At 37.4% G+C, this 18,899-nt stretch overlaps 1 protein-coding gene across 3 annotated transcripts in view; it reads right to left on the bottom strand.

Annotated features, from left to right (window-relative positions):
* nipbla (NIPBL cohesin loading factor a) overlaps window positions 1–18,899 on the bottom strand; it is a 46,455-nt gene that overhangs the window by 16,631 nt on the left and 10,925 nt on the right. For all 3 annotated transcript variants that reach the window (XM_082171033.1, XM_082171034.1, XM_082171035.1), the window contains exons 3-24: window positions 17,596–17,761; window positions 15,592–15,728; window positions 14,023–14,134; window positions 13,027–13,181; window positions 12,863–12,918; window positions 12,225–12,603; window positions 10,003–10,743; window positions 7,491–7,655; window positions 6,163–6,330; window positions 5,423–5,494; window positions 5,233–5,322; window positions 5,032–5,132; window positions 3,886–3,972; window positions 3,537–3,768; window positions 2,620–2,771; window positions 2,436–2,516; window positions 1,911–2,011; window positions 1,688–1,814; window positions 1,491–1,573; window positions 1,267–1,399; window positions 604–747; window positions 402–488 (exon numbers count right to left, since the gene is read on the bottom strand). In XM_082171033.1, the coding sequence (XP_082027159.1) occupies window positions 402–488; window positions 604–747; window positions 1,267–1,399; window positions 1,491–1,573; window positions 1,688–1,814; window positions 1,911–2,011; window positions 2,436–2,516; window positions 2,620–2,771; window positions 3,537–3,768; window positions 3,886–3,972; window positions 5,032–5,132; window positions 5,233–5,322; window positions 5,423–5,494; window positions 6,163–6,330; window positions 7,491–7,655; window positions 10,003–10,743; window positions 12,225–12,603; window positions 12,863–12,918; window positions 13,027–13,181; window positions 14,023–14,134; window positions 15,592–15,728; window positions 17,596–17,761 (3,569 nt within the window). The remainder of the gene's footprint in view (window positions 1–401; window positions 489–603; window positions 748–1,266; window positions 1,400–1,490; window positions 1,574–1,687; window positions 1,815–1,910; window positions 2,012–2,435; window positions 2,517–2,619; window positions 2,772–3,536; window positions 3,769–3,885; window positions 3,973–5,031; window positions 5,133–5,232; window positions 5,323–5,422; window positions 5,495–6,162; window positions 6,331–7,490; window positions 7,656–10,002; window positions 10,744–12,224; window positions 12,604–12,862; window positions 12,919–13,026; window positions 13,182–14,022; window positions 14,135–15,591; window positions 15,729–17,595; window positions 17,762–18,899) is intronic.

Raw genomic sequence — 18,899 nt, 5'->3', positions numbered from 1 at the left:
AAATGCATGTACCAAACAGTAGATAATTTACTATATAAACTAGATACAAACTATTCACTAGTAAAATGCTAATTTTGTGCATGTCTCTTATTACAACTATTAATAATTCACAATAATAATAAATATTATTATTATTATTATATATGAAACCAAACAAATGAATTCTCTTACACTTAGCAAAAATTATTTTACATGTACCAAATTTTACTTATAAACATTTAAGCAGAAGCTACACTAGGAAAAATCACTATAAAAAATTTAATTTAAAAAAACAGTCATGCATTACATTAACCACAGGCAACCTTGCTAGATGTTGACACCTGACCATAGAAAAACTCATATCGGCTGAACACAACTCTACACATATCACTGGGAATGAAAAACATCTTAGTTGAACTCACAGCGAGGGCAGGGTCTGTTTCTGCGTTCTCATCCATATAACCCAGCAGAGCTTTCTGCAGCTTCTGAGTCTCGTCTCCTTCTGTGCCCTAAAGACACATACAAGGAGCATTTAATAAAATAAAAAAACTGTGTAAAGTAGAATGTTTATTAGATGTAGTTTACAAGCACCAGCATGTGTATTTTGAAGTAAGGTGTGTATACCTCTCTGACGATGCAGTCGATGGCTTTTTGGTCCATCCTGCTGGTGACTGAATCTTTCCTCAATCTGGCTGCTACGGTACCCAAATAATCCAGTGATGCCACTCGCAGTGCCATCTCTGTCTGCTTGTTACTGAATTGGTGCACCTAGGGACGGATTATGAAGGGTCAAGGGTCACTGAAGGAGAAAGAACCTTTGTATATGTTTCACTGAAAGCACGGTCGTGGTATTTTCTTACATTACTCAAATTATGTTTGTCAAATAAATGCTACAAACTTTACAAATAATATTAAATTTATTTTGCAACTATTTAGTTTTACTATATTTGGTATGACAATCTCACAAATCATCCAAAGCTCCATCATAAACTCCAAGTTCATAAATATGCATGCAGTTTCATGTTTAGCAAAGATGGGGAAGTTAAATATATATCATTTATTTTAATAAATAATATTATTATATTTATAATATTTTATAAATATAAAACATAACATTGTTATTTTTTACTTGTTCTACTATAATTGGTATGACAATCTCACAAATCAAGCAAAGCTCCATCATGAACTCCTTAGGGTTCATAAATACTCATTAATTTCATGTTTAGCACGGATGGGGAAGTTAGAGCTCCATTGCAGACAAAGTGATTGGCTATGATCTGTTCTTACCAGTAATCTACCCAGAAGGCTCAACAGTAATTCAGAGGCGGGCCACTCGGGTTTGTTGACAGTAGACAGCAGGTCCTGCACAAAGTTCTCAAACAGCGGCCTGTAGTCTTCCTCACCCTGTTTACTGCCGCACCTGAGATGTAGTTACAACAGAAACACACGTTGAGTACCGCAAAGAACCACATACACGCATATCACAAAGCAAAAATAGATAATGGACTGACTTCTTGAGGAATACAGTGAGGAAGTTCTGAGCCGTCCGTCTGGCTGTTTCATATGAGTTGGTGATAAAAACATCATCGTCAACCTGAAAAATGGATTAATCCACATTGTTAACAGCCTGTAATCTACACCAGAGATTATGGTGTTAGTAAAAATGCAAGACTAGTTTAAGAGGTGTTGGGTGAGTAACTAGTAGTACCTTCCTGTGATCGTCTTCAGAGTCTTTGTCAGAGGGCAGATGGACCACGCACTGAATTAGTTGCAGGACCAGAGCACTAACCATCTGAATGAATATGGGCTCACCCTCTGCATCACTACTGTTCAACCTAAACACACACAGAATCGACATGCAGGAAATGCTTGTTTATCACAGATCAGTTTAGGGAGAGCTGCAATATGAATAGAAGGGGTCATATCAGTACCTGAAGTTCCTGAGACTGCGTTTGCTGGTGGGCAGTCTGGCCAAAGAGGTGAAGATCTCCTCTAAAATTAACTGTCTGTGCTTCTCGTAACGAGAGAAGACCTGAGCCACGGAGAGAAACAAAATGCCTCGATTAGTTTCAGGATTTGAGATAAAGATACAAAAAAACCTGAGAAGTGTGAACAAAGTAGGAATCAATTTACAATGCAAACATACTGGTCTTGAACGAGTAAATAATACAGTTGTTGAAAGTGAAGTATGTAGTTTCTGTGACACTAGTGTCACCTAGACGAACAAGTTAAACCACCTTGCAAACATCACAAACATAGCTTTAATGGTTGCATGTCTCAACAGGTAAAAGTAGGCTAAACAAATTCGGTATCATAGTAATGAAATTAAATCATGCAAAATAGTTTAATGGCTTGTAAGCAATATTTATTCCCAATTTTCTTAAATGTTGAGAAATGTATTTAATGCATGATAGAGCGAATGCACAGGGTTTTGCTGCTAATCTAAGAAAACATACCGCCGTCACCAGCTTTATGGCACAGAGCTGCAGCTCACTGACATTCTCCACAAAGAAAGGAGTGATGCCCATTGAAGAGACCTGCAGAACAACAAAAACACCATCATAGAGTGATGCAACATGTAATAAATGGCAAGAATTTTGAGAGTATACACAAGAACACGTCACCGATCAGTTGTCCTACCTGCAATATTGTTGTATCAGTCATTAGCTGAATTTCCAGCAGCTCTGAGATGTTGCTAACCACATCACACACTTTGTTATAGAGCATGACAATGACTCTCTGCTTGGCGGTGGAACACTTGGCTCGCTTTGCTCTGGAGCTGAGCAAGGAACCTGAAACCACACATCGTTCATACCACATGAAGATGACATTTAGTAGTTCATTTACAAATACAAACACATTTAATTTGATTTATTACAACAATAGCAATAAATACCAATGGAAAATATCTTGGATGATCTTTTTAAATTGTATTTGTGATTATTTTTTATAATTAAGATGTCAAACAATTAATGCAACATACTGTCTTTTATTTTACTTGGAGGGTACCACCAAAGATTTTTACATATAAAAAGACGGTGCACTCATAATATTTATGAATAGGAGAAAGTGCAAAGCGCAATATGGTGGAATAAGTCCCGCCTTCTAAATAAAAAAAGCCAATCACTGATTGATAAGGTCATTGTGTCACTGCAGCTGCCCAAGCTCCGGTTGCTATAGAAAAAGTCATTGTTCTGAGACATGCGCTTATGATGTGCGCTGGGCTATTTGAGCATTAATAAAAACATTTATGGGACAGTTCATGTCAGATTTTATTTAGTTTTGAGTTCGGCAAGCGGTTTTTGAGATTTCAGGATTCCCCCAATCAAGTACATAAGTCTTGGATGCCCGAAGGTGTTGCAAATATGGCTGCGAAATGAACAGACTTTCCCTAAAAAAGGACTTTGGTAACTTTTTAAATACATTTTTCAAACAATTAATTCAGGCGAATAGCGAATAGGTTTAGAGCAAAAAAAAACTTGAATTATTGTAACTCTGTACCATTTAGACATCAGACTTGGTGTGAACAGGCCTCCATCAGAAGTTAAGTGTCTCACCTCCTTTAGGGTTGACTCTGTAGACTGGATCATACTGCGGGTAAAGAGTGTTCTGCAGGTGGAACTTAGTGTACTGCAGAACTCTCTCGATCACATCCTCAATGTACACGGCTTTGGGCATGTGAGATGATGTCATGATATTCAATGCTGTCAGACACGCATCCGCTGATTTGGTCACACGCTCCATAATGAGATCCCGCCAGAGACGCTCCTCGTCCTCCCCCTCATTATCCTGATGAAGAACAGAGGAGACAAGAGTGAGCAGTGGATTAAACGTAAAGGCATCATTTAAAGTATGAAAGTGTCACCCAAGAGACAAATATGAATGAAGGAACAAAGTGCTGTTTACAAGGTTCATGAGTGTAGAAAGACTGGCTCCATCCAGAATGTTCTTCTCCAGGATGTTCAACAGTTTCACCAGTTTATCAGAAGGAATCTGGGCATTAGAGGGGGGAAAAAACAATAGAATATGAGGTATACACCTAAAGTTGACATGTTACAAACCACAGGAAATGCTTTTTTAGCATTTATGTACTAAATGAATATATCCTACACAATATTTAGTCCTCACAAGATTTGGTTGAGAGAGAAGATGGAAAATGGTCATAAAATACAGTTCTGTATCACTCTGTGTTGTGTTTGTTTCATTTCTCTGTTTAGAAAATAACTGAGCCTTTAAATCTCCTTTGTAAAAGCTTTGAGGCATTAATAGTCCTCACTTTAGATGAGCTAAAAAAAAATAGCTAACTGACAACTACTAAATGTTTTATAACTACCTGAATTAATCATGAATTACAGTAGGAATACATGTTAATAAAGCATTTAACAACATACTGAGTGAACTACTATATGTCTAAATAATAAGATGTATAAATATACATTTAAATAGTGTATTAATCATTTACTTGCCCTTTCTAAATGATCTTATGAACCACTGACAACTCCTTAATGACTGGTTTGTAAATAATGTAATACATAATTTAGAAATGATAAATTGATCGTTAATAAAGTATGAAAAATAAATATGCTTTTAAATAAAGAATAAAGCATTTATAGCTGTAATTTTAAACTGTTTATTAATTACTATTAATGCTTTATAATAACTGCATGCTATGCATCATTAGTTAAACATGAGTAAATAGTTAGATCATCATTTATAAAGTGTTACCACCACTGAATATAATGCAACTAAAGTGCAGAATAAAACACCTTTAAAAGACCCTATAAAAGGCTTGTCCGTTTTGGGAAAGGGACATCCTCGTTCTACAAAACTATTCCACTTAAAACAAGACATCAATATTTTTGGTCCATTTTCGCAAGAGACAAGACTGTAAACTAAATGTTTTTTAAATTTTAGTGCACTATCATATAGATGGCCTTTATAGATGCACTACTATATAGATTGCCCATAGACATGGACTAGCCTAAACCCCACAATGAGTAAAATTTCATGGGGTTTTTATTACCGCATTAAAAGAGGTGATGCATCTCTTACCCTGCAGGTGATGCCCATGGCTTTTATCTTAGCAGATTCACTGCCCAATTCATTTAGCTGCTGTTTCCCCAACAACAGCTCCTGAGGGATCTCATCATCATCTGAGAACACACAAACACATCAAGAGATTACCTTACTCTAAAACTGAAAGAGTTTTAGTTCAGAATCTACAACAACAAAACACAGATATATTGACCGTACCCTGAGCAGTAAAGTCCACATCCTCAAGATTCTCAAAGATGTTGTCAATACTCAACGAGAACCTCTTAAAAGTGGACGAGTCCATCATTTCTGGGGGAGAATAAAAAAATAAATAAAAAAAAGTGGTATTTAATGAGCTTCATTCTGACAGGGAAAATTCAGTGTAATGATGAAAGGGTGAACGGGTTACCTTCAGGTGTTAGCTTCGGCTCATATGCTTTCCTCTTCTTCTGCTTCTCTTTTGTCTTTAAACGTCTTGCAACTGAAAGAATAAAAATAGGCAAATCAACCACTAATGGACCATTTCAGCACATTTCAGAACTATCTCAAATAATATGACGACGCTGTAGCTTCCCTCATTTTTGGAGCATAGCTTTTAATTCATTATTAAATTCTAATGGAGACTGAATTGTTTTTCAGTAAATTGATAAAATGTGACAGTAAAGATATGTACAATGTTATAAAAGTGTTTAATTTCAAATAAATGTGGTTCTTTTGAACTTTCCATCAAAGAACTCCACAAAAATATTAAGTAGCACAACTGTTTTCAACATTGGTAATAACAAATGTTGAGCAGCAAATCAGCATTTAAGAATGATTTCTCAAGGATCATGTGACACTAAAGACTGGAGTAATGATGCTGAAAATTCAGCATTAATCACAGGAATAAATGTAAAATTTAAATATATTCAAATAGAAAACAGTATTTTTGAACGAATTTGACATTGTTTTATTTTCACAATATTGCTATTTTTACTGTATTTTTGATCAAATACATGCAGTCTTGGTGAGCATGAGAGAATTGTCAAAAACTTTCTTTTTTTTATCTTACCAACCTCAAACTTTTGAACGGTAGTGTTTATAATGCAAATAACGTGCAGATAAAGGCATTTATAAAATCTAATGGAGACTGGATTGTTTTCTGCTAACCATCACTAAGGCTGGGAGGAGGAGAATCTTCATCAGATTCATCGTATCGGCTGCCTGAGCCTCTGCGTGCGTCGAAATTTCCTCTCCGATGTTCTCCTGAACTCCTCCGGTCTCGATCCTCAAACTCCCACGCTCTATCGCGCTCCTTCTTCTGACGTTTACGAGATGCTGGGGCAGAAAACAATGGCAGATTTTTTTTGACTTGACTGAACAATTGACTGATTCTTTTGAATTATGAATTTCCATCCACACTGTAAAAAAAATTATTTTGGGAAGTTGTAAATAAAACAAAAAATATTGGAGTACCTTTGACAAGAAAATCATATTTAAGTCCATCACTTAAAATTTTTAAATGTGTGTTTATTTGCTGTTATTAAAAAAACATTTCACTAGGAAATTGCTTGTAAATTTCACAAATAATTAAATTATACTAAAATTTAATAAAATCCAGTGCAATAATGAGGCATCAGTTTGCTTAAATGGGTGAAATTATTATTACATAGTGATGTGCCCAAAGTCGAATACTTTATTCGGATAGGAATGGATCATGAATAACGCATTCTACGGAGCACCTAAAGGGACATGGTTCATTTAAATGTAAATTGCGTTAAAGGTCGCTCCCTTTTTCCTGATTGAAAAATATATGAGAAGCACAAAACTTTTGCATTCTCTCACCATTACATAGTTAGTTAATGATATTTTCTATTATTTGCTGGCATCAGGGAGCCGCTTTTAAAATGAGCAGCATTGAAATTGCTTTTGAATGTGTTCTCTAATTTGCGATCACACGCTCTCTGTGTATAAGGAGTGGCGGTACTGACCACATATTTTACAAGATAAGATATGTCAATGATGCTCACGATCTGTTGCGCATCTCTCCTTGCTCTCTTCACATGATAAGTGAAATCTGACTCTGCAGCTCGTGCTGTATAAAACAGACACTTTCAGCGTCCGTTGCATAACTGAACGAAATGCTTTTTAATTCTATAAAAAAGCGTAACGACAGTGCCGTGATGGACAAGTAATGTAATCGGCCGAAACCCGTGTGTAACAGACTACTGCAGCAAGACTATCCATGTCCTTTTAGTGGCTCTGTAGAATGTGTTATTCATTTATTTTGAACTGGAGATAGATAGTGAAGGAAATTCAGTCAACAAGTGTCCAGCATGCATGTGATCTATCAATATGGTTCAAAAAGCATCTCAGGATGCACCTCATTAACTTAGTTAAGAGAATATTCAGTATTTGTCACCTATTTTGATTTGGTATTCCTCTTTGTGCGGGAGTTGACAGTGATCATTGCAGTGGTGGAAAGCAGCGCTACTCACCGAAATCTTCGTCCTCTGAGCTGTCCTCCGCATATTTAGGCTTCTCGTTAACAGTGCTGCGTTTGCGCTTGTTCATCTTCACCCTCTCACACAGGGGCATGGTGGACTCGATCTCTGCCAGCAGCTCGGGAGGAAGATCCTTCAGCACGGAGGGGTCTATTCCACCTGTGCACAAAGACTTGCTTTCAACTTACACTGACATTAAGCATACATCATTTATCTTGTTTAACGCGTTTATTTTGTCATAATTTGCTCTATCCAGCAAAGTAAACTCTCAGATTGAAGGACAACTCTCACAAAACAATTTTCTACAAGCTTTTTTCATGGTACATTTTGGTGTGTTTATAAAATAGGACACTTGGAGACTCCAAAAGGATACCTAATCACCAAATGACATAGGGCTGTGCAATTAATTGAATTCCGATTTCGATTTCGGCTCCCAACGATCACCAAAATAGTACAATCGAGTAAAAACGATAATTTTGCCAAGTTCTGTTTTGCAAGAACACTCTTATTTTGTCTTGTGTTCTGAATGACACGCGCACTTCCGCCCCTCCCGAAGCCGTAAACTCTCTCAGCTTGAATGTTTAAACTGATAAGACTTAAAGAAGTGAAAATGATCAACTTTAATTACGATGCAATGCTGGCCCGATTGTGCAAGTGACAATTCCATCATGTCCCGACTCCTAAACGCGAGAGTGTAGTTTCAACGCTTGCTTTGTCCAACCCATTTTGAGAGACAGAGAGAGAGAAGACGTGGAGCCGCTGAACACTCACGCGGTTTGTGAAATTGCGTCTTTGCGAAAGTTTTAAAATGATAGATTTGATTTGATAATCTTTGTAGATTAATTTAGGCTATTCATACAATCTACTTGCTAAAATGAATCAATGTTTGTGGGGGAATTTCACGCATTATAAGTGGTAGAGCTGCGGAAAAATTAAAATACTTATTGAAGTATTATCTGTTATATTATTTATTTTAATAGTTCAAAAAGTACAATAAAATGTTCAAATTTAGATTTTTTTAAGAATTGTTGAAAGGTGTCTTTTTAATAAATGCAACACGTTCCCAAAGTCATGTGAAATAATCATGTTACATAATCGTGATTTCAATACTGACCAAAATAATCGTGATTATGATTTTTTTCCATAATCGAGCAGCCCTAAAATGACATGAGTTCATCTAATTCATAAATGTATGAACACTAAAGCACACAAAACTTTACAGAATTCAGTGTACAGTATGTACAAAGAGCTTGTTTACATTTTAGACATGGCAAGTTGTGATCCTGAGCAGAACCACATGGAGATTAAAAAAAAAACTAAGTCAACTGCCTTGACCTGACTGTATAATATACTACAGTACACACAACGGATCCATTCAGAATTGCTAAACACAACAACATACACGAGTCATGACAGATCAAATGTTTGTGGTAATGTACTGAAAGAACTGAAATGTGTCTGTATGAATACAAATGCGATATCAGTGCATCGAGAGCGCAAATACATGGCTTGTTTTGCAAATCAATAATAACAGACTCGCACGTGCTTACTGTATGACTCCTGTACATCACTGCAATTGTCTTTACCTTGAATAGAAATCTCATCCATCAAAACTTTACTAGCAAGAAGCTGTTTGATTTATCCAGCCGAGAAACGTAGTTTGTGTCACATCTGGCCATACAGCGGTGGGATGTTTTTACGATCTGTTCAGTCTGTATTTTACACAGTGCGATGTGTGAGGCCTGGCGCTCTTCAGAGACAATCACAGGATATGTCACAGTTTATCAAACTGTTTAGATGCTCAGTTTGATAAACTCCCAACTACTAAGATCATATAAGTGCGTGAAGTAAATTAAGTTAATGATGCAATTTTGCATGCTTCATTCATTTATTTCTGTTAAATTATTTTAAAGCGTGAAGGATTTTTAATTAATTGCATGCCTTAACATTGACAGCCCTAATATAAATAAAAACTAATTTGACAAAAGTACAACATTTCTAAAACGAAAACTGAAAATCTAAAATAAAAGCTAATTACAAATACTAAAAAACACTAAAATAACACTGATCATGAGCAATTCAATAACAATCAAAAACATCAGCTTTTACAAATTATTAAGTATTACTTTTAGAAATCTACATAAGTAACTAAATACAACCATTTATTTAATAGTACATCAATTATAGTTTTACCCTTTATGTATTCTGTATTTCTAACCCATCACACAACAAAGCCTGGCTATATAACTGAGACACTATTCGGTGACATCCACTTAACAAGAGCCATTTCAAAGTGTTAAAAAACAGAGCGGTAATGGTTCAGGCTCTTACCAGCTGGAAAACCCAAAAAACATAGTGCATAACTGCCATCACACAAATAGCCAATTAATATTTCTCGCTGCCTGGCTGTTCGTCCAATTCAAAAGGAAAAACCATCATGATGCTCTCAGAGTGGGAAACCGTCATTCAAACTGGAATGAGACAAATATAAAAGGAGTTCCCCTACCTTTCCCAGATCTCCCAGAGGAGAGTCTGTTCTTGCCGGACTTGGAGCCACGCGAGTCTCTCTCTCTCATGAGCCTCTGCACTTCATCTATGGAGAGTTTCTGCAGAACAACCACAGGCTTTACACTCTTCTTCACGTCCATCTCTGGTTCTAGTCTCTCCAGCCGCACACACGGCTGCTTCCAGCCTTCTGGAAGATCTCCTCCTCCGTGATCTCCCCCTTTTCTGATTTTGGGAATGGTGAAGTTCTTAAGCGCACCCGAACTGGTGTTTTCACCCAGCATGTATGGAGGAAGTTCGACCGGTTTACTCCCCGACTGAGCGGCTCGCTGCGTGCTGACGTCAGCGTGCCGACCTTCAGGTCTGTGTTTCTGCCGCGGGGTATCAGGCTGCTTGTCATCATGGCGATGCCGGTGTTCTGGAGCGTGGTCGTGCTTGTGTTTGACGGGCTTCGGGGTGACGCCCTCCTGCGGCTCCTGAGGCCAGCGCTGAGCCTCGCTGGCAGGGATAGGCATGCCCATGCACGCATCCTCCACTCTTCCCGCTTGCTCCAAACTCACTTGCAGGCCCGGGCGGCTGGCGCTGGTGCCCGCAGCACTGGCCTCTTGAGGGGCCAGCCTGTGCCCTGCGTTAGCCCCTCCTCCCCCACCTGGAGCCCCAGAGCCTGAACCAGCTGTGCCAGCTGCGCCAGGTTCCTGTGGGTGGGAGTCCTGTTTAAAGTCTCGCTTCTTCAAAGGCTTATCTACAGAGAGAAAGAGACATGAATGGGACATTGAAACTCACGTGTCCAGGTCATAGTTTACCCCCAAATTCTCCATTAATAACGATGATTTACTGTGATGGTTATTTTTATTATGAAAATCTGGGGGTCAAAATACAGCAAAGCCCTTTTATTTCTGCAAAATGCAATTTCTTTCTTTCTTTCTTTCTTTCTTTCTTTCAATTTTGTATTTGTGCACCTTTGCACTTGTTCTACCATTGCAAAGTTGTTGTTTGTTTAAATAAATGAATACTTTTATTCAGCAAGGTCACATTAAATTGATCAGGAGTGACAGTTTAAGGATGCTCATAAGTAACTGGTTAACCGACATTAAGAATTTTGACCGATTAATACTATCTGTTAAATGGTTTAATAAGACATTTTTAAAGTAATTTAAGATATTTTAAAACATTAAAAAAATAAGCTACCCACATAAAATAGCGTTTTTGAGAGAGAAAAAAAGTATGTCACATTTAATTATTACATTAAAAAAATAATGTAAAATACCAGTAAATAAAGTGAAAGGTTTACAAATATTATAATATAAAACATAGCAAGGCTATTTTGGTCCACCTCACTCCACAACAAATGCTTTAAATTTAACTGTATTCAGAACAGAACAAGAATGAAAAATAAGTAGCTATATAAACATCAAGCCAAAATGAAATTTAAAGGGGTGGTTGATTATGATTTCACTTTTTTAACTTTAGTTGGTGTGTAATGTTGCTGTTTGAGCATAAATAACATCTGCAAAGTTACAACGCTCAAAGCAAAGGAATATATTTTCTTTTCTTTTTTTATTGTTTTTTAAGGACTACAACAAACATTCCTCCTGGGTTAGTGACACCACTAACCCTAAAATTTACATAACCCCCGCCCCCAGGAACACGCAGTATGTTAATATGAGGAAGAGTTGTTGTAGTAGAGCACATCTGTGAGTCTGCTCAAGCGGTCACATCGGTCTTTTCACATGTAATACAGTACGTAACACAAATGCAATAGCATGTCACTCTGTAGGCATCTTACAACTGTTCCCACACAAGCGATTTTATAGATTATCATGACAGAATATGCTAATCAAAGACTTGAGAGTTAACTCCACATCAGCAACATAAATTCATCAACTAACCATGCAGAAATGTCCTGTTGCATTCTACATGTTGTCACTTCCTCATGAGTCTCTCCATCATTGTCCGACTCCAGTTTAAATATAAAAGGCAGAACAGTTTCTGACATTTTAGTGCTTGTCTGCATGAGGTAATCGGAGCTGCTAACACACAAGCTCTTGAAGCTCCGCCCTCTGTGCAGCAAGCAGCGGCTCATTTGCATTTAAAGGGACACACACGAAACGAGCATTGTGTGGTCGAGCATTGTTCAGTGACCATATGCCATTTCTATAGTCACCACAAATGTTAGTTTTGAAGACAACATGTTTAATAATGATTAATGATCCTGCATCATACCTTTGTCCTGCACCTCTTTAGCGCTACGGTCCGTTTCCATAGCCGCTTCACTTTCCATCCTTTCTATTGCGGCAAGAGCCTCCACAAGCTCTCCTTCTGGGTCTGAGCCCGGGTACATTCCCCCAAGCTCCACCTCCACTGGCCTCGCCCGTGACTGCCTCAGGATCAGCTTAGTGTGAGTTAGTGTGTCTTTTCCCGGTGAGCCCACAATATCATACACCGCAGCCTTATCAGCGGTGTCCCGCTCTCCCTCATTAGGCTTCAGACCGCGCTGCTTATCCGGGGAGCCCAGATGCATGTCTTGAGCTCCATCACATGGAGGGGTGTAAGGTGGAGATGACTGCAGTATGTGAGACGTGAAACCCGTCCTTATCTGATCCTAACAGTTTACCGAAAAAAACACAATCAGGAGGAGTTACTTATCTTATGCTGCACGTGACCACCAAAGGATTTAGTTAATCCCAGTCATTTCTGACATGTAATAAATTCCCACAAAAAAGTAAGACAATTATTCATCTTAAAGTCAAAGCCCTAAAACAGATAAATAATCATCAAAAATGTTAAACTGATCATTAATTATCACAATTACAATTATTTCTTGCCAAATTTCATAACCATGACAGCCCTAGAACTTCTACCTTATTTTCTTGAACATTTCTCATGCCTCCTGGAATCATCGGACTTGCTACTGAACCTGGGGAAAAACAGAATGATGTCTAAATGAGCCAGAAAACTAAGGAAGATCTCGATGCATGGAAGAGCTGCTGTATAGGGATGCCTATGTGTGTGTGTTTGTGCAGACCTTGCTGTAGGTGCTGGTGTTGACTGTAGGCTGGAGGGTGTGGGTACTGTCTGTAGCCAGTAGCAGGGCTCTGGGGGGCATATGGGCTGGGCACTGGGCTGCCCTGCTGAGGCAGAAACCGTCCACCAGAACCAGACTGCCCTGCCACAAAACGCCTATCATAAGGAACAGGAGAGCACAGTGTCAACAAAGAGAGTACTAAACCTTATCGCCAACACTGAATTGTTAAATTATTAGCATCAACTATTTATTTTAAACAAATTTTCCTAATAACAAGAAAGAAAATGAAAGGGTAGCCAAATGAAATGTATGATTACCAAGCTGATAATATTTTATGTAAAAAAATAAAAAATAAAAATAATCTGATTGTGATTTTTTTCAGATAAAAAATTGTGATTGCGAATTAAAATGTAATAATAATAATATTAATTATAATTATTATAGGTAAATTAAATACCTAAATCAGGGTTTTTCCTGCCTCAAAACAAAGCGGAGGCGATACTTGTGCTGTGCCATCAACTGGCTAAAGCAAACACTTTGAAAAATGAAAAATAGGAGGCTGAAATGTTCTGCCTCTGGTTGTGCACTGTGTAGATGAAAACAGTGGCTTTAACGCAATGTTTAATGACCTTATGTTATGTTTATGTACACTACAAAAGAGGCCCCTTTTAGCTGTTAAACAGCTGCTTTTTACAAGCAACACATTTTAGGTGTTATATTAATTAGACGGTTGAAGAAAATGACAATTATCAAGTTAAAGCATATTCTACAAAAACGTAACCTGTTGAACATTAATTAAATACAACATAACAGCTCAATATAAAATCAATTGCACATTAAACACTGTAACATTGTTATTTTATAACATGCTGGCTATAATCGTAAACAACAGCAGTTGTTGGTTAGTTTTGTACAACGAAAAGCAACTGGACGTGACACAAATAGAAGCACAAGTTAGTCCTCCAGATGAAAATTGAACCAGAAAGCAAGGCTCACCCAGAGGGGCTGTGGGACATAGAGGCCTGCTGGTAATTGGCAGAGGATGGGCTTTCCTGCATGGAGCCATGCGTGATTTTATACGGCGGTGCCATTGACTGCTGACTTATACCTGTGAAAAACAAAAATGTGAAAAATGGTCTGGATGAGAAACAACAAGCAGAAAAGCAACTCTAACGACACAACTCGAGATGTTTGCTAAAAGTTTAAATATGGCTAGCTTTTTTTGTTTGCTGCTAAAATAGGAAAGAATGACATCAATCAGTCAATGGGTGCTTCTCAATTCTTATTTTTGCGTCCTCGTTTCCTTTCCTTGCGTCTCAGCTTCACTCCCTGTAGGATGATCCCTCGAGCGTCACTTCACAGCGTCATCAGCAGCGCTCAAAGGATCTGCCCTTCTGTTGTTTTAGTTTGGTTATTTAAGAAATTCATAATAAACAATAATAAAGCAAGATAGCCTGTTGAAATATGTGAGATGTGTGATTTATTTAAACTGCAAAGGTAAAGTATAAATTAAAATGATTGTGACCGATGTAAAGGGGGAGGAGAATTTATACGTGCGTCACGTTTAGCCGATAAAACACTTCCGCAAAGGAAACACCCGTGTATCCTCGCTCATAACTCCTCTGGAAGCTTCCTCACTCCTAGAGAATTGAGATGTCCTTCGGGATGGCTGAGCTCGATCGGTTTCCGGGTCATAGGATGGAGGACGGAGGAGCGAGGAAACGAGGAGGGATATTGAGAAGCACCCATAAGCCACAGAACATAAAACAGTACGTTTTTAAAATAGATGAGTTTGCGAACATTATAGCTTTCTCACACAACATATTCTGACACATCAGCATGGATTGTTTTGTGATGCGATCAATGTAATGCAGGTTTTGTAAAAAAGGCTGTTAGTGAAGAATGGAGCAGTGGCAAGTACATTGGATGTGGAAACATTTATTAATATGCTTTTTATATTAACATAAAGCTTGATTTTATATACTGATTGTTTTAACACGCGTGTGTGTATGAACTAATGGTTATGTTACAGAGAAATAATTCATTCGGTTTTCAAAAATGTTATTTTCTTAGTATAAAGGAACATCACAAGGTCAAATAAAGCACAACGCCTCTTTCAGTAGCCATAATTGTAACCATCTTTTTGGGAGAGGAAAGGGAGGCATAATCTGTCTATTCAGAAGGACACATTCTGTAGGGCAGACACAGATATCATTACATGCTTTGGTGGGAGTAATGATATTTATAAGATGTAGAGAGGAAGACTCAAGTAGATTCATTAACTTATCCAACCAATTGCAACAGTCTTTGTTCAATGAGTAATGAATATGTATGTTTGTGCTAATTAAATACTCTGTAAGAGAGACCTGACTTCATCTTACAGGTGCATTTACACCACATGCACCTGACAGCAAACTGGCAACCAATCAGCTAGCATTGTTACAAAAGCAAAAAGTATAGTATTGAACATAAAACTGTTATTTCTTCAGGTTGAACTGATTGCAAGTGCAATCTGTAAACCTTGTAGTACTATCAGTCTCCCTGTGTGCTTAAAATGACTCTTACCCGCCTGGGCTGGATACTGGGGAGTGCTGGGTGCAGTCTTATTCCTGAAGATGGTGGGGTTTCTGGACAGCAAAAGCTGCAGCAGAACTGGAACATCTCCCTCCAAATCATCACTGCCCAGGTTGTCCTTCAGCTCTCTGTGGAAATCATATCAGATTTGACACTCACAAACTGCTGACAGAGTACATAGGGCCAGTGTCGGGGGTAATTTGACTTTTTTCAACTAACTAGTTAGGTAACGCATTGGACTGACAGCTTTTCTAAATCATGAGTAAGAGCAGAGATTTAAAAAAATTGCAATTTAAAAAAAAAAAAGGTACAAAAGTTTTATTTTTGATAAGTACAGAAGTGGTGAGGGTGAATGATAACTCTTAACTTGTAAAGGTTGCTTGATAATGGTTTTTGTTTATGCTTCATCATCTTTATATTAAGAAAAAGCATTATTTAATTTAGTATTTTTTTCTGTATTATCTTAAACGTTATGTTGGATTATCTTGTTCGATTGTGATTTGGTTTGGGTAGTTACTGGGGGTAGGTCCTGATAAGCCTAGGGCTTCTACCTATCCCTTTTCGAACAGTTTGATTATTATGAAAATTATTTTATTTTATTGATGGATATTTTATGTGTTGCTGTCTTTTGTTTAATTCATTTTTTAATTGTTCGAAATAAAGATTTCATTCATTTCATTCAGAGAAATTGTGCTGTATAAATATGATGGTTATTGTAGGTCTAGACTAAATGTGAGTATGCATTTACTCATCTCACAGGCACAAAAAAAGATTCAGTATTCCTCAAAAAGAAAAAGAAACCTGAAATAAAACTCAGAATATTACACAAACCTGCAATAATAAAATATGATAATTTACTTCATGTATTTAATCTCACTTTATTAAACATACAGACGTGAATTTGCACTTCCACTTGAGGCTTATTCATTTCACTTTTGGTGAGAAAGGGCCTTTACATTTGCCAAAAATAGAACTTTATTTTGTTATTAAAAAACAAACAAGCCCAACCCAGGTGAGAAAAAGTAACGCAAATGTAACATAATGCATTACTTTCTATATAAAGTAACCAAGTAATGCAATTAGTTACTTTTTAAAGGGAGTAATGCAATATTGTAAAGCATTACTTTTTAAAGTAAACCGTAAACCTGTTGTGCAGCACTTTCTAGAATTTAATTTGATTACATTTTAAAAGATTAATTAAACTATTAGTTTAATGCATTCATTTGATTAACACCTTTTCTGATTAATTTAAGAACAGAATCCAGAAATATTCATTTATTTAATTGTTATTATATTAATTATTCAAGTTTTATAAATTCAACTGATTAGACATCCTTTTTGATTGCTAATTAAATTAAATTAAACCATCAAATAGAATCCAGAAATTTTTTAACTGAGAACACTGAAAAATTTGGGAGAAAATAAAAAGGATTTCATTGGGCCCATGTACTGATAGACCTGCAAGTGCAGAGAGTTAATCCCAAAGTATAATTCGGCTGTCCGCGTTCTGTGACGAGCCGCGCACTGTCCATGTGACATAATTTTTTTAATCGGGAGGGTCTGCAGACCACGCGGACGGTGCGGAAGGTGAATGTTGAGTCCACTAGGTGGCAATACACAGAGTTATGATGTGCTGTACAAGTCGGAGTGCGTAAAGAGAGATGCAAAACAGTAAACAAAGAAGCCTATCCCCTTCTCCATTGTTTCTGTTTTGGTTCTTGTTCTAAACTTTGCATGCAATGGCGGATCCACTACTTTTCTTCTTCTATCCTTTCAAGCGAATGTCCCTTACATGACACGACTCAGTGCTGCCCTCTAACATCTGTGTCGAACATTCGCAGCTGGGTATACTTTGAAAGCTGTGCGGACATGACCGTGCGTGATACGGAGCGGAACGCAGAAAATTAAGTATACCAAGGCCTTTAGACAGAAAGAGACAGAGGAGGCATGCAGGTGTGTGGTTTATGTACAGGGTAAATGTAAGCAGAAACTCACATCTGCTCCGAGGAGACCTGGCTGAGGCCACTGGCAAGCTGAGAAACCAGAGTTTCATCTCTGCAGCCCATCAGACGCCCCACTTCCTCAGCTACACGCCCGCTGTACAGCAGACTCTTAGTGGTGGTGCCCGGTAAAGGGGAGGGCAGGGGCAGCTGGTTCAACACTGTAGAAACAAACAGAGTGCAATAAGGCCATGTTTTCTTTATTACAAGAGCTCGCAGGGTAGAAATCTAACAGGCACCTAAAGTGCAGTCAGAGATGTTCTGATGGACTCAATGTAAAACACCCCTTTTTACAGATTTACCTCATATTGTGAAATATGCAAAAGCTAATTTTGGGCCTCCCACACCCCTCACACAGTATGACCAAAACCACTACTTTTAAAGGAAATGGGGGAAAACAATTATACACTGATGTCAAATTTGATATTGTGGCTTTATATGTGATCATATACTTGCGCGTGTTATTATTACCGCTTTACCAAAATCAAGCTCAAATGAAGTTAGGAAGTTTTTGTCCAGTGAATGTTGTGTTTTTCGTCATTAGAACGGCTGCATCTGAGGCAGTCAGTTCATCACATCACGTTTTCATCAGCTTAAAGGTTATGAAGATTATTGTAGCTATATGTGGGCGCTCGTTTATTTTCTGTTTTTCTCTGTCATTTGGCCAAAATCTCACATTATAATGAAGCGCTACACACATTTGGCTGTGACTCAATGACAAATGCAAGATTCTCTTCTCCGCTCCTCAAATACATAAAAAGATTACCCTTTATATAAAGTATTTCTTAATACTTAAAGAATTTTAAGAAAACGCTGGACTTATTCAGAGAAACAGTTCTTTATTTAACGCAGCGACGCTCCAAACTTCATTCACAATAGAAATGGGGCAGAGTTATGAGGTTTAACAGAGTTTGAGGAGGCAATGGAGTTAAAAGATTTGGTCACAAGCTCTTTTTAATACTTCTCTCATTGGTTAAATATTTGCAAAACCCAGACAGACGTAAAGGGTGACAAATAGTAATGATTTATGTAAAAAATTAATAAAAATGAAGTAATTGTATTACATAGTTTTAGCATTAGAGTTAAATAATAATAACAATAATTAAAAAAAAATATTTCTCCCCATTGTGTTTAACTCTGAAACCAGAAGAAATAAATGAATCTATATTAAACAGGACCAAAGTAACATTTAATTACACAAAATTAATATTACATATCAATTTAAAATACAACAAATATAAGAATATAAATGAGCCTTTAAAAAGGTGTGGAAAGTATGAGCAAAATGTTATAACAATA

The sequence above is a fragment of the Leuciscus leuciscus genome (genome assembly GCF_965113295.1).
Source record: "Leuciscus leuciscus genome assembly, chromosome: 5".
Taxonomy (NCBI): Eukaryota; Metazoa; Chordata; class Actinopteri; order Cypriniformes; family Leuciscidae; genus Leuciscus; species Leuciscus leuciscus.
This window is presented reverse-complemented; position numbering and strand designations above follow the sequence as displayed.